This window comes from Pipistrellus hanaki (assembly GCF_964339955.1).
Source record: "Pipistrellus hanaki genome assembly, chromosome: 4".
NCBI lineage: Eukaryota > Metazoa > Chordata > Mammalia > Chiroptera > Vespertilionidae > Pipistrellus > Pipistrellus hanaki.
The window spans coordinates 3,857,486-3,873,164 of record NC_140506.1 but is presented as its reverse complement, the minus strand read 5'-3'; the positions used below and the strand labels follow the sequence as shown (position 1 = coordinate 3,873,164).

General features: G+C 42.0%; 1 protein-coding gene across 2 annotated transcripts in view; it reads left to right on the top strand.

Moving 5' to 3' along the window:
- PRLR (prolactin receptor) overlaps positions 1–15,011 on the top strand; it is a 122,274-nt gene extending 107,263 nt beyond the window's left edge. For both annotated transcript variants that reach the window (XM_084881898.1, XM_084881899.1), the window contains 5 exons: positions 1,050–1,219; positions 2,838–2,979; positions 4,238–4,337; positions 4,875–4,944; positions 6,699–15,011. In XM_084881898.1, the coding sequence (XP_084738024.1) occupies positions 1,050–1,219; positions 2,838–2,979; positions 4,238–4,337; positions 4,875–4,944; positions 6,699–7,733 (1,517 nt within the window). In that variant the 3' untranslated portion in view covers positions 7,734–15,011. The remainder of the gene's footprint in view (positions 1–1,049; positions 1,220–2,837; positions 2,980–4,237; positions 4,338–4,874; positions 4,945–6,698) is intronic.
- Positions 15,012–15,679: the final 668 nt, after the last annotated feature.

The following is a 15,679-nucleotide window of genomic DNA, read 5'->3' as shown; positions in this document are numbered from 1 at the left end:
GCAAGCCAGGGTTCTAGACATCTCACTCTTAATGAGGCACTCACAGACTTGTACTTGAAGGAATATGGAGAGCAAGTGCCTCTTTAATTTTCTAAATATGGTAATATACACATAACATAAAATTCACCATTTTAACCATTTTAAAGTATGCAACCTAGTGCTTGGTATTAGTTCATTCTCAATATTATGCAACCATAACCACTATCTATTGTAGTTCCAGAAAACTTTCATGACTCCAAATACCCATTATGTCCTAGTTACTCCAGATCTCCCCCCTTACTCCAGCTCCACTAATCTGCATTTTTTCTCTTCAGATTTGCCTATTCTGGTTATGTTATATATATTGTAGGTGTCATATCATAGGTGGCCTTTATATCTGGTTTCTTTCATGTAGTGTAATGTTCTCAAGATTCATCCATGTTGTAGCCTGTGTCAATATATACTGCCTTCCTCTTTATGGCTGAATAATGTTTCATTCTATGAATATTGTTTAGCCAGTCACCAGTTGATGGACAATGGGTTGTTTTCACCTGTTGGCTATTGTGAATAGTGCTGCTTTGAACATTTATGGATGAGTTTTTGTTTGAACACCTGCTTTCATTTCTTTGGGTATGTTGGCTAGGACATGAAATTCATGGATAACATGACTTAACATTTAACCTTTTGAATAAGTTCCAGACTTTTTCACAGCATTTTACGTTCCCACCAGCAATGTATGAGGGAATGTCTCCAACACTCTCCCTTGTTATTTTTTCCTTCTTGAATTTCAACCATCTTAAAGTGGGGATGAAATGGTATCTTGTGATTTTGATTTGCGTTTCCCAAATGACTAATGACACTGAGGGTCTTTCCTGTGCTTGTTGGCCATTTGCGCCTCCTGAAACTTTGCACCCTACACATCTCCCTTGCTTCAGCCTGATCCCAACACCGCTGATCAGCACCTGACATCAAATACAAGCCACCTCATAAGCAGGGTGGAGTGAAACAGGAAGTCATATAGTTTTGTTTTCAAATGCCACTTTTACTAAGTATGGGATTTCTTTCCTCAGTTGAACCAGACCCTCCAATGAACCTGACTTTGGAATTAAAACATCCAGAGGACCAGAAACCGTTCCTATGGATAAAATGGCGTCCACCCGCCCAGGTTGACGTAAGATCTGGTTGGCTCACACTACAATATGAAGTTCGATTAAAGCCTGAAAAAGCAAATGAGTGGGAGGTGAGTCAACCATGAGCATTTGGAAGGAACCATGTCCTTTGACAAAGATGAAACCCTTGCTACGGGGAACAAGTCATTCCTCCTAACTACTGGGCATCATGTTGCCCTCCTGACGCTGATCTGGAAGGGCCTTCTCCCCTCCCTTGGGACTGATGGGGTGCGTCTTCACAGCTCTCCCAAGGCTAATTCCTTCTTTGCACTGAACAATCTCTTCCACCAGGTTTCCAAACCACCTCCCTCAGGATATCATAGATCTAGACACCTATGAGAGTTCTTCAATGGCACTAAGGGGGAGGAAAATATCTCAGTGTAACCAGTCAATGGCCAGTGGTATTTTTATTCACTTCACATTATTTTAATGTAAATAAATAATACAGAAGCCCTGGCCAGGTAGCTTGGTTGGTTGGCATGTTGTCCTGATATGCCAAAGTTGTGGGTTCAATCCCCAGGTAGGACACATATAAGAATCAACCAATGAATGCATGAATAAGTAGAACAACAAAATCAATATTCTCTCTCTGTGTCTCTCAAATAAATGTTTTAAAAACAATAAATAATACATTAAATTATAGGCATTATGATGTTCCACTTTAAGTATTTTAGGTCAGTGGTCAGCAACTGGTGGTCCACAGACCACTGGTGGCCCGCGAGTTCTGAAAGGTTGGCAACCACTGCTTTAGATTGTCTCTTTTACAAAGGAAACATTTTTAAACATAGCCAAAATATGAAAATCAGACATTGAAAATTAACGAAAATTTTTACATAATTCAAATAGCCTGTCCATATTTTAGTTCTGCCAATTGCTTCAAAAAAATGTCTTTAATGATAGTTTGTCCAGACCAGCATCCATCCAGGACAATGCACGTGACTGGTTGTTAGTTACCTTAGTTAGTTTCAGTTTCAGTGTGGTCAGGAGACCAGGCTCTTTGTCCACGGAGTGCTCTCTCTTTTGCATTAATCTGATTATTCTTTGTGAGGTCATTTTGCTAGTTTCTCGCCTCTATATTTCCTGTAACCAGACATTAGATCAAAAGAATTGATTAGATTTGGGTTGGACAATTTGGGATAAGAGTACTTCAGAGGTGACATTATATTACTTCCTATCACATTATGTCAGGGGACACAAACCATCTGGTTGACCTCATAAATGATGCTAAAACTGACCCCTGGGTTAGGGGCCAACCTGGTAATTGTGAAGTCCCATTTAATCTGTGCACTGTTGTGTCAACATACATCCCAGTTCTCTTCCACCTAGTGGCTTTACTTGAATGATCCTTGAATCAATTACTTCATTGGGGTTCACAAAATAACTGTTTTTACAATGTTATTAATTGGTTACATTCTATAAAGTAGAATTTTGAAGGCAGTGGGAAGGATGCAGAATATTTATCTTTCTGAAATAGAGTTCCAATGGAGAGGTAGAAAACCTGTTAATTTTTGTGTGAACTATGTTTCAGAGCGAAAAGGGATGGGCTGAGAGGGCGGAATGATGAGAGCAAGGTATCTACTAAGTCTGATCGTCTGGCCTCACTCCTCCAATAGTTTCTGCTCCAAGGGAAAAGTCTGTTTCTTCAGAACACAAGTCAGAGTGACTTCCGTTTTCCTTGCTCCTCCTTAGGTTCATTTTGCTGGGCAGAACACTCAGTTTAAGGTTCTCACCTTATATCCAGGGAAGAAATACCTTGTCCAGGTTCGCTGCAAGCCAGACCACGGATTATGGAGTGAATGGAGCCCAGAAAGCTCCATTCTGGTACCTGATGGTGAGTGTCTTGGCTACATTTTGCTTATATCATTAAATATTTTTAGAATAGAATGGATATAGTTAATTTGAATGTCATCACTACAAAATAGAAACTATTTTTAGCCTTAGTAAGAGGAATGAGTAGAGATATGACTTTCTCCACCCAACACAAAGACACTTGGAAGTGTAGCAGTGTTGGGGTCACTGTCGGTGAGGACCAGTTTCTAAAGCTGCAGACATGGGCTTGGTGTGTGTCAGAGGGCTTGGTGGTCGTTCTGGCTTCCCCATCTGCCCATCCCTGTCATTTAGTCAAGGTCATCATCTAGTTCTCCCAGAATTTGTAAGGTGCTATGCCATCATAAGGGTCTAAGCTGAATTGGTTTTCAGTCTCTCATGTCGATTCCATGTTAGTCCTTAGTTAAGGCACAGTATGTGAGAGGCCCACGATTCTAACAGTGTCATTACCCATGGTGCCTTGTAGTTCACAAGAGAACGATTCATCTTGCATTTCCCAAGTACTTTATAGTTTACAGTCTTTCTCTTGTTTGGGCCTCCCAACCCTCACAGGTATTCAGAGAGAATATAATTGCCATTAAGAATTAAAAGTGAGGAAATTGAAATTCAGCAGTGAGGTTTGAAATCTTGCCCAGAACCAAGTGGCAAAGCCTAGTGCTTGTGACAACTTGCCTGGCCAAAGTATCAGGATTTGCACCGGTTTGTCTTACTGGAGAGAGCTGTGGGTCATAAAAGATGTACATGCATCCTGTCCAGCCCTGGCTCTCACTTCATAAAAGCACAGAGTCTACAGGCAGAAGGCTGGATTCAAATCCCCGACTATGGCCTTACAGTCACATGCTAACGAGTAAATCACACATTAGAGCCTCATCTTTGCATGCAAGGCAATGTATGTAAAGAGCTTAACACTGTTGATGGCTTTTAGTAAGAACTTAAGTGTTACCTTTTATTATTACTGCAACTGACCAGGTGGCCTCGGCTTTCCTCTTTAAGTAGCAAATGAAATAACATGTAAAAGGATTTTAAAAGTACAGATGACTATAAAAAAAAAAATACATGGAACCCATGAAAATGTAATAGTATTGGGAAAATTAGCCCAGCATGAATGTTACTCTGGATTGCTGTCCAAATCAAAAGAGTGTGTGTAGGAAGGGCGGTCGGGGGAGGCCTTACCTTCAAAAGGTTCATTCATTCGCTTTGTTTGTTCGCCCGTATTTAATGATGCTGTATGTGATGAGAGCTTTCTGGCTGTTTCTTTTTAGATCCCACCAATGCAGACCCCACCGTGTGGATCTTTGTGGCTGTGCTTTCTGTTGTCGTCTGTCTGATTATAATCTGGGCAGTGGCTTTGAAGGGCTATAGGTACTTCATTGTCTATCAACCTTCCTCCCAACCATGTTTTGTGGGATAGTGGTTTTTTAAAAGGCGAAAGCGAGATGATGGAAACTTACATATAATTCAAGCACCTGATTTTAGCCATTAGCTTCAGTGTGCTACCCATAAGAAAACCTTGTCAGTACCAGCAAAAGTCGCAGAATGAGCTCATCTGAAGCTGGTTGGTGCTCTTTCCATCAAACTGAGGCTTGCAGTTGAAAAATAGTTTAAAAAAAAAAAATCTGCCAAGAGCAGCTAAAATCAAGAGGAGCAACTAGTGCACATAATCCACTAATTTGCAAATCAGCCCCTTAGTCAGCCAGAGCTAACTTTGCTGTTGGCCTCTATAATTATTGTCTTCAGCACGGATTGTCAATTTCATGTAGCACCGACCCCTCCTGGCCCCAGCTTTAACTCCTCTCTACCATAGTCCATGTAGCAGCTATTTATAGGTAATACTAACCTTCTAGAAATTACAAAGTGATCAAGTGAGTCATTTTTTCTCTCTCACAAATTATTTTACAGCATGATGACCTGCGTCTTCCCACCAGTCCCCGGGCCAAAAATAAAAGGATTTGATATCCATCTGCTGGAGGTAAGTACCAGAGGTGGAGCATGTATCCTGCCTCACTGATCTGTAATAATGACCTCTACACATGCACACACAGTCCCATCTGTTAGACCCGGTTGCTTCAGTCACCCTTGCCCCACTGTCCCTCCTCTTTTGAGAAAGATGCATGAGGCCTGAGGGTCCTTCCTAGGAGACATTAAATGTCAGAGGGAAGAGAGAGAAAGACAAGAAAATAAGACAACACACAGTCATGCTCTCTAGACTTACCAGATCTATTCATAAGCACAGCTGTGAGCATTTTGTACAAATAATCAATTTAGAAAAGAGGTGAATATTTTGTTTAATACAAAAGAGGGACCTACCACTCCCCCTGCCCTATGGTGCAAGCTTTCACTTGAATGTTCTTTACAGAAGGTCATGGTGACAGAATAGCCTGCTGCAGTGTTGGCTCTGTTTGGGCCCACAGTTGAGATTGGGTCAGTGCAGTGGGCTGGTGTCTACCAAGGCCCATTTAGGCTGATTCAAGTGGGAATTAAATGTAAGTGTTTTGAATGAAAACATGGGTTAGAACATTGTAAATTTCTCTGCAGGTTGAAATATGTAGTTTCTATTTGACCTTAAGTTTAACACTGACATATATATATATATATATATATATATATATATATATATATGCAATTAACTTTGCAATATATCATTTGACCTAGCCACTGTGAGGCTAATAGTACAAGAATGTGAGAAGTGGGTCCCGGAGAATTTGGCTTGACTGCATTCACTTTGACTGCAAATATCATAGCAGGGACTCAGGCCCTGGAATTTGGGTTCCTCGTTCAGTGCTTTCACCCCACTATCCTTTAAAAACCAGCATGAACATCTCAACTCACTAAATTAAGAACTATTTGACCTTGTGGTCATGGGAGCTTAATGGAAAAAAAAAAAAAAACTTCTTTTTGTGTCACAAACACAAAAAAACGTTGTTGTTTTCTCAATCACATGACCTCCAATCCTCAAAAGAACTCTCCCATATGACACTATTATTCCCATTTTACAAACGGAGAAACTGAGAACCACTAAGCAGCTTGTTCAAGTCAGTACCCATTAGTGAGTGAAAAAGCCATGATTTAGACATCTGTACCTGACCTAAGTCAGAAGATCAGGAAGAAGAGTGGCAAGTAAGAGGAAAAGGCAAAAGGAGGAATGAGGGAGACGGAGAAGGAGGAGGGAAAGGGAGAACAAGAGAAGGAGAAAATATGTACTAGAAGGAAGAGAGGGGGAAGAGAAAGAGGAAATGGAGTAGAGAAGAGAGAAAAGGAGGATGGGAGAGGAAGAGGGAAGAAAGAAGGAATGATGAAGTAGGAAAAGGAGGAGTTAGAAGGAGGAGATGAGAAGCAACTCGCTGCTTCCAGACTTGAGAAAGTGGTGGAGGAGGTTGAAGGTCAACTACCAGATCTTAGAGCCTCTGAGTCCCAGAGTGAACGTTTCTTCTTTAACAGTTATGTTTCTCACCTGTGCATATGCTACTTGCCCATTAAATGCATAATCAGTATTGCTTAGAGACTAAGTTAAAATCATGAATTGACTTAAAGAAAAATATTAGATGAATAGAAGTCTAGGAGGTGATTATTGAGAGCCTGTTTGGGAAATGTCTAAAGTTTGGGAAATGCTGCTAGACCGTTATAGCTTCCAGCTGCCGTGGCCATGAGCACAGCTGTGCTTTGATACTGATTTGGAATGTTCTGAAGCTCACAGCCATTTCTTCTGTGTCTATGTTTTAACAGAGGGGCAAGTCTGAAGAACTGCTGAGTGCCCTGGGGTGCCAGGACTTCCCCTCTGACTGTGAGGACCTGCTGGTGGAGCTGTTAGAGGTCGTGGACAACGAGAACCAGCAACTGGTGCCGGTCCATTCAAAAAAACACCCCGATCAAGGTCTGAAGCCCAGACACCTGGATCTCGACAGTGACTCTGGCCAGGGCAGCTGTGACAGCCCTTCCCTTTTGTCCAGCCATCATGAGGGGCCCCAGGAGAGTCCCTCCACCTTCCACACTCCTGAGGGCGCTGAGAAGCCAGAGAACCCTGGAAGAAACGGAGCCCACACCTGGGACTCTCAGAGCACCAGCGTGCGGGGCAGAGTCCCCTCTTTCTGTGCTGATGGACCCAAATCTTCCACATGGCCTTCATCGCAGCCCCCCAACCCCAGATCTTCTTACCACAACATCGCCGACGTGTGCAAGCTGGCCATGCCCCCGGCAGGCTCCTCTGCCACTGTGCCCCCGGCAGGCTCCTCTGCCACTGTGCTGGACAAAACAGACACACGTGCTCCGACGTCTTTGGAAACCACTGAGACTGGAGCGGGGGAGGAGGCGGCCGAGCAGAGAGGGGTGGAAAGCTTCCATTCCCAGACTGACCCAGACACCCCATGGCTGCTGCCCCAGGAGAACACCTCCGATGTCTCTGCTAAACCCTTGGATTACGTGGAGATTCACAAGATCAACAAAGACGGGGCGCTGTCCTTGTACCCCAAACAAGACGAGAACAGCAACCAGGCAGAGAAGCCCGGGGCTCCCAAGGCCAGCAAGGAGTACGCAAAGGTCGCCGGGGTGACGGAGAGCAGCATTCTGGTGCTGGTGCACGAGCCGCCCGCCCCCGACCTGGCTTTGTTTGAAGAACCAGCCGAGGATCCCCCCCCATCCTTGCAGCAGAACCAGGAGGAGAAAGACCGGGCCGCCTTCGCCATGGCACCCAGCCCCTGCAGACTGCAGCCGGGGGGACTGGATTACCTGGACCCCGCGAGTTTGAAGGACTCCTTCCAGTGACGGCTGGCTCGTTGGGATGGCCGGTTAAAATGTGATTTTTCTTCAGGTACTGCTACCGCGCACATGTAATGTACTCTCCTAGAGAACGTTAGAGAATGGGGTTCAGATGACACTACTAAAACTCACAGTTCTCTCTTCTTCATGCTCCATTTTCAACCAGTGGCCTCTTCCTCCAACAGCTGATTCCGGATCGGATCATTCTGTTTCCTGTGATTTGTTGATCTAGTTTTTGTTTTCAGTTATAAAACTGCATGTTCGATGCAATAGAAGCGCCATTGCTCAGGGTTCCTGAGGGACTGTGCCAATAGGGAAAGCCTCAGAAAAGGCGCCCGTGATTGGGCATGGGACAGGAGGAAATGAAGGAGTTAGCGTAGCTTGGCGCAGGAAGATGATCGATGTGAGAAGGATGCCATGTAAGCTGCTTTTGAAAACCAGTTGCTTATCCTTTGCACCCCTCCCCCATTTTATTAGGATTAACCAAATACAGCCCCGTGCCAGAAAGAATGCATTCTGGGACCTGACACACCATTTTCACCACCTCCTGTTACCTTAGTGACGCGTTGCTGGTATGCACCTAACAATCATGCCTCCATCTCTTTTTCTTAAAATAGTTGGAATCTGGTGAGCAAGGATGCCCCTCTCCCACATCGTGTTTCATCCTAAAGCCTCTAAGAATACAGTTTTGGAGAGTGAGGTTTCCTTACACGGGAGGCAAATGAGTTTGACATGGTGAATCCTCCTAAAATGGTTTCCTGCTTCATTTCAATACGACAGATAATTTATTATACACCCTAGTCTTCTCCTAGTGGGGAAAAAAACAAATCCCCAAGGACTAACTTTAATTTAAAAACTAACCACAGCAAGATGATCATGGAGATACTGCCTTACTGTACATACAGATTCTACTTTAATACCAGACCCGTACGTTTAACAATGTATTTTTGAAGACTATTTTTCTACCACTCGGCGAAGTAAAAGAGTATTTTCTATCTTCCCAGTACAGCTGTTTATGTAGTCAGAGGGCATAGTCTTTTCTGCCAAGGCTGCAGGGAGCATGTGCAGTCCACAACAGTATCTGCAGTCCCCATTTGGGGAGCAAATGTCATATCAACAGGAATGTGAAGTGGGTGACAATACTCAATTTCCAATACAGCATAGTATAGTTTATCTGGTTCTTTTATCTCCAGATATACTAAATGACAATCACCAATAGCGGGTTAGGACTCTCCACACACAGAATTATTTCTCCTGTAATTTAGGGCTAATCTGGGGCTCCTGGGTGAACATTCTAGAAGCTATCAGGAAAAAGGAGGGTGGTGACATCCAGCATACTGTTTTAAAGAGAGGTTTTGTTTTGCTTTGTTTTTCTGAGCAATCTTGGACAGCAAGGATATTTTCAGCAAAGCCGTGCGTTAGTTATCTTTCTGGAGTAGATCCATTTGCAAAATCTTGGCAGAAGCAGAGAAAACACTCACGTCAGAAGTTTCCAAATAAATGTTTTAAGAAACAGCATCTGTGGAGTGGTAGGCACAGCTACAAAGACCAGGGTCTGGTAGTAAGGATCTCTGAGTTAGTGCTAGGGGGCGGCTCCCAGGAGGGATCAGAAGCCTGGATCTCCATCTTACAGAGAGCATCCATAACTCATGAGCTGCCTCCCTCTCTTGTTTATTTCACCTGATGCCAAATACTTTCCCTGTGTCCACTCACCAGCTGGACTTAGAGAATTTGAGCTCACCTCTATGAGTTAAGTATTTCATCCAACAAGCCCATGTTGACAGAAACTGGACGCAGAGGTGACCTGATGTTGGAAAGCGAACACACTGTCCTGGCATCCGGATTGCAGAAATAACAGACCTGAGGCTCTGTTCTCCCAATACATAAACATCGTAAAAGTAAGGGGAACATTTGGAAAAGTTGTCCCCAAGTTCATCCTGTCTCCTAGATCCTTGCTACTCAAAGTCTGGTCTGAGGACCAGTTGTGTCATCATCACCTGGGCGCTGCATGGAAATGCAGATTCGGCCTCTCTGGCCCAGAATGACAGAGCCATTACCTGCATTTGACTAAGTTCCCCAGGTGACCCCTGTGGGTAATGAAGTTTGAGGAGTACTGCCTTACATGATTACTTCCACGAAAAGCTATTTTAGCACCTGGACACGCCTCTTTTGGAAAGTACAAGTCAAGTCTGTTTGACTTACCCCAGACAATGCTGTATGGAAGGAGAAGGCATGGGTTTTAAAGATCTATTTGAGCTTTAAGATTCACAGGATGGTACAGAATGACCTGCAGAAGGACACATAACTTCTAAGAGGGCCAAGGGATGTAGTCCATCTTGAGTAGCATTGACCAAGACTCTACCCTTCAAAGCCAATGCAGACTAAAATGTTCCGCAAATAGTCCATTGTTCTCCAAGATGTACTAGTCTATCAGTCACTCTGATAGCTTGCAAATTAAAAAGTAATCTGATTTTGGTATTCATGAAAAAATGTTATGGGTAAATATTTAAGTTGAACTAAATTTTTATGAAAACACCAATTAGCCACTCACTAAGTCAAGCCAAGTCTATATTTCTTTGTCAGTTAGGGCTCTATTTTAATTAATATTTTTTTCCATGGGTAGAATATTTTCTTTCAAGAAAACAGCTAGCTGAATGGGAAGTTGCAGGTTGGGGGTCAAGAGTCCCAGGCCCTAGTCCTAACTATCCCACACTGAACAGATCAATTCCCTTCTCTGAGCCCCCGTTTCCTCTGAAAGAAATATTGGTCCAGATAAACTCTAATGTCCTTTTAAATTCAACTCCCAGATTCCATGGCTCACTGGCCATTTTATAGCCAAGATAATTTAACCAGTAAATGCCTTGTATCCTGCGAACAAATAACTGCCCTTCATCATAGAAATGCAAGTACTCTTCCGTGATGTGCTGATCGTTTCCTTTAAAATCATCAGTTCCAGCTTGTGCTAACACACCACATGTGCATTTTATAAGTTACATAGGCACAGAATCACAATCTCAGATTGTGCACAAATATGTGTGTAGAGAGAAGAGGCGTGAGATTCTTTAAAAAGACGTTTTGAATGGGGATCTACTTTTTAGAGAAATGATCTTTGGCTGAATCAAACCATGCTTATTTCTTGCTGAGTCCAACAGCCCCAAATCTCCTCTCTTATAGCCGGCTGCTGATTTTGGCATTTTTCTCTCTCTTCTAGATTACCAACCAACATTGCACAGTTGGTGTCATTTTCTGAATTATGGAAAGTCATATTTTTATAAACAAAAGCTTAAATATTCATGTTATGAAGCACATGGAAGCGGGATAGCCAGTGGGTGATTTATGGAAGCTTGTGGCCCAAAATGCACATGGGCTGTGGCCGGCTTTCACAAATGGGTATTAGGCACCTCAACATGAGCACAAGGTCCTCTCAGCCATGTCATTGCCAATTAGCTGACTCTTCTTTCCCCGAAGTGCCTCAGGCCAATCCTGGGAGGCAGTTACAGATTGCAAACTTGCTTTCACTGGTTTAGCCCAAAGTGGGTCCATCCCTTAGTGCCTGCTCTAATCAAGGAGTTTGACTGCTTTTCCCATAATGACCCACTGAATGAGGGAGTCCTGTGAGTTAAGGAGCGGCCAGAGGCTGTGGAGGAAACCTGGCTCTTTCTCTGGCTGCCCGCTGCTACCCATCACTTCCAGAAAGAGGTGGCCCTGCCCTTAGTACCGTCCCTATCTCCCTAGAGTAGGCGAGAAAGAAACAGATTTGTACACATCCTACAAAGTGCCTTTCTTTACTTTTATGTATGTTTTTAAGTTTCCTTTTCACAAAAAAGAAAAAAAAAGTGTATTAAATGGAAAGTAAACTTTCCTTTTTTATGTAAATGAACGAAGAAGCCAAAATAGAATGATGAAATGGTCTAAGGTCCAACCAGCAACTGCCCAGAGGCCTTTTAAATGTATTGTTTAACTGAAGGACCACAGAGTCGATGTGAATCATGTGACTGACTTTGATAAGAAATTGACTCTGGCTAGGGTTTAGGGAGTCAACCTGCCACACCCAGATCAACTGACAAGCATATTGATGCCCGTAGGCAGGGCTGTGAAGTGAATGCCGGGACCTGAACAGGGGTGCACACAATGGAACTGTGCATAGGCAAGGAAATGGAAAGGACTCAGGTTGCTCCCGTGCTTGCTCATGCAGATTTCCCGTTGATAAAGGCGCCGAGTGTACATCAGTGAACACATCTCCTGCTCTGCCTTTTCAGCGGCAGCACAGTTGTGTTGTTGCTTGGGTGGTGGCTGAGCGTTCAGTTTCCAGGTCTCGGGCACATAGGTACTTTTTAAATGTGATAAAGAAGCTTTTAAGAGAATGCTGTGGAACGTTAGTCAAATAGAACAGGCTGTTGACTTGATACAAATCCTTTAAACTCTAGCCACCATTTTCCTCACCTGTGAAATATGTGGGTTGGCCAAAGACCGTGTTACAACTCTAACCATCTCTGATTTCCGTGATCTAAATAAAATCTAGTGTTTCTGGTGAAATGCCCAAGTACAGTCAGAGAAGCATGGTTGGTGTGCCCTTGACCTGAAGCAGTGAACAGTGTGGCTGGAGCAATGCTTGAGAGAAAAACAGAGATCCATCCCTCCATATCAGATGGACATGATTTAGCATCCTTGCTTCTCTTATTAATTGTCCATACTTGTAGGCTTTCTTCTCTCACTGCAGGGCCTATAGTTTACCTAGGAGTTACTCATGGCTGTAGCAACTTTAGGAACTGAAAAAACAAACAAACAAAAACAAACACCTGCATTATTCCTAAACAATGACTATGGCCCTGCAAAAGGCTGAGTTAGGTGTTAAATCAGCCACCCAGCCATCAAGGCCCAGGTTGAGGGTCACAAGTAACCTAAGTTGGAGATTTGCACGCTTAGAGATTCTAGCTCTATTCATTAATTACTAAATTAATTCCAAGACAATTCATAAATCCAAGTGGCATGGACAGCTTGGTCCAGGAGGCCTTCAATAGAAACTTAACGCTATAGAATGATGGCCAAGGGCCGGTGGTCTCACCAGGAGTTCTATGTTTAAATATGGCTTGGATGTGTCCCAGGATGTGCGAATCACATGGGAGTTCTCTCCTCAGACTGGTGTTTTTCAGGAAGGTGATTTTTGGCCTGAGATCCTCATAGTGTCTATTTCAAAGAAAGGAAAAAGATAGAAAATAGAACATGTTCAGAAGTTTAGGCATCTCAGGAGTCCATTAAGTGCTAAACCCAAATTTTATGAAACCTGGTGAATCGATTACCTACATAACTAACAACACCATAGGCCCCGTGGATTCCTTTGGCCAGTGCTCTGATTTCAAGTCAGGATGAGTTGAGACGTGCAGGGTGGTAACACATATCCCATTTATGTGACTTTGGCCAATGAACAGAGAGAGACCTTGGATAGTTGTCGTCTATTAGTTAAGTTCCACCTGCTTCTGATTAAACAGGGGGAAAAAAATTAACTCTCAAAACTTTGGCTACAGAAGTAGTAATATCAAAAAACAATGTTTAATAGTTGTGGTCAAATTATGCGTCACCTGGATAAACTTCAAAATATAGTCTGAATTTTTCCACGCAAATTTCACAAGTCCTGGAGGGAAATAAAGCTGTTTTTGTTATGCTATCTGAAATTGGAAAACTACATGGCAGAGGTACTTCTGAGAAATAATTTGTTTCATAAAATTCCTGATGAAATGATTTTTTTAAAATTTTTCCAAGTAACTACCTCCCCTTCTTGTCCTTTCTTCAAAGCTGCTTATTCTTAGAACGAAGGATGTCATGTCTCACTCATGCTTTGACTTTTTCAGTGGTATATTTGTTGTATTTGCCATGTGATATTCCTGACTTTAAAGTAACTATTATATTATTTTACATTATAATGCTTTATGTGGTACAAAAACTCTATGACACATTGAAATATATAGTCAATCATGTTGTAAGGATAAAAATTCATGTTACACAATGAAAATAATTATTTAATGACTTACAATCTATTCATATGTGGTTTCAATATGATTGTGTCTGTGTCTGTAAAACAAAACCGAAGGAAATATGTAATCATATAATTCTGTTGAAACCGTGACTACACTAATTTTTTTCTTAATCTTTGTGTAGAAGTAGTATAATATGCCATTTGTACAGCTGGGCTGGGGTCTTAAGTGTTTAGAGTACAATCAGCAATTGTTTGAAAGTCAACCAAGCCCTCAGCTTTGCTTCCTGTGACCTCTTCTTGAGTGCTATCTGCAGCACAAGGCCTGCTTTTGTGCTTGATCCTTCATTCTTAAAAAATTTCAGTCTGCTGTGGAAACCAAAGCAATGTCGAAGCAGCCTGTGTCTTCTGTAAAGCCATACTGAAGAAAAGACTGTGTAATAGTATCAAGTTCCACATTTTCAAAGCTACCACTACCTCTGCTTTGTCTCTTTCCTAGAAAATGCCAAGCAGAATTCTTCACCATTAAGTGGGAAATGAGAAGCGATTGTTACAAAAACTGTTGGATAGGTTTGTTTGTTTATTTGTTTTCACATGAGACTACACCTTCTAACTCACCGTTTTGCAGGTTTATGCTAGGTTGTCTCAAGAGCCATTTTTACATCTACTAAAAACTGGATAGTGAATAAGGACCAGAAAGAACACATAGTAAGTCACTGGTGGAAAACCAAAAAACCAGAAAGCAGACTTTTTTCCTAACTATAAATCATCTGTTGCCCAAAGTCATGATGATGTTCTCTCTCACAATTTGATTTCCCTAATTCCATGTAGAAATAAATATTTTCCTTATTTGATTTTAGACATTAAATATATTGTGGTATGAGAAAAGTTAATCATATATCATAACTAATCTTGTTCCAATTTTTTAAATTTATTTCTACATGTACTTATTATAATGGCGATTGTGCTTCTTTTTAGCCTTAAAGAATTATAGATGATAATCATCCAACCTGCATTTTTAATTCTGTAAATCTTTGGTAATTGAACCTTGTGCTTTCTGTTCTCAGTGGATTTACTCCTTTGTCTCTTTCCATTTTGAGGAGACACGTGGACAGTTACATCTTTGTCAATTGTATGGGAGATTATGCTAACTGCTGTTATCCTAACATCTTCATCTTTTCTGCACGCCAAAAAACAATGCTTGCCAAACAAAATCGTAGATGTCCCAGTACAATACGGTCATTCTGTTTCTATTCATGTTATTGAAAATTCCCAGCTCAGTGCCTGGCTCAATAAATGTTTATTTCCCTTGACTACCCTTCCTCTATTTTCTTATTTTTTTGACATGGAAGTGAGTAGAATATCATGTGTGTGGTTGAAGCAACTTTCTTGAGTAATGTTTGCTGCAATCGGGTCTGATTTCCAGAAATTGTTGGTATAAGTTGAACCAAATCACTTTTCCTCCTTTATCATCATCCTTCCTCATGACTACAAACATAACAGCCCCCTTTGCCTGTCCTTTCATGTGACAAGCTGCTCAAACTAAAGGAGATGGAACATGAAGATGGGGAGCAAATCAGAGAAGCTCATTTAGATATTGTAAAATGGCCCTGGCTTAGTGGATAGAGCATTAGCCTGTGAACCAAAAGGTCCAGGGTTCGATTCTGGTCAAGGGCACACACCTTGGTTGCAGGCTCCTCCCTGGTCCAGGCCCTGGACAGAGCTCATGCAGGAGGTAACCAATTGATGTGTTTCTCTCGCATCAATATTTCTGTCTTTCCCTCTCCCCTCCACTCTCTCTAAAAATCAATAGGGAAATATCTTCAGGTAAAGATTTTTTTAAAAAATTAAATATTGTAAAGTAAAGAAATAACCAAACCATTTTTTAAAATCATAATAAATAAATTTATTTAAAACAGCATGAATTTTCCATATTACGAACATCTTTCTGATGAAACCCATCAGAGTAAGGACTCTGGAC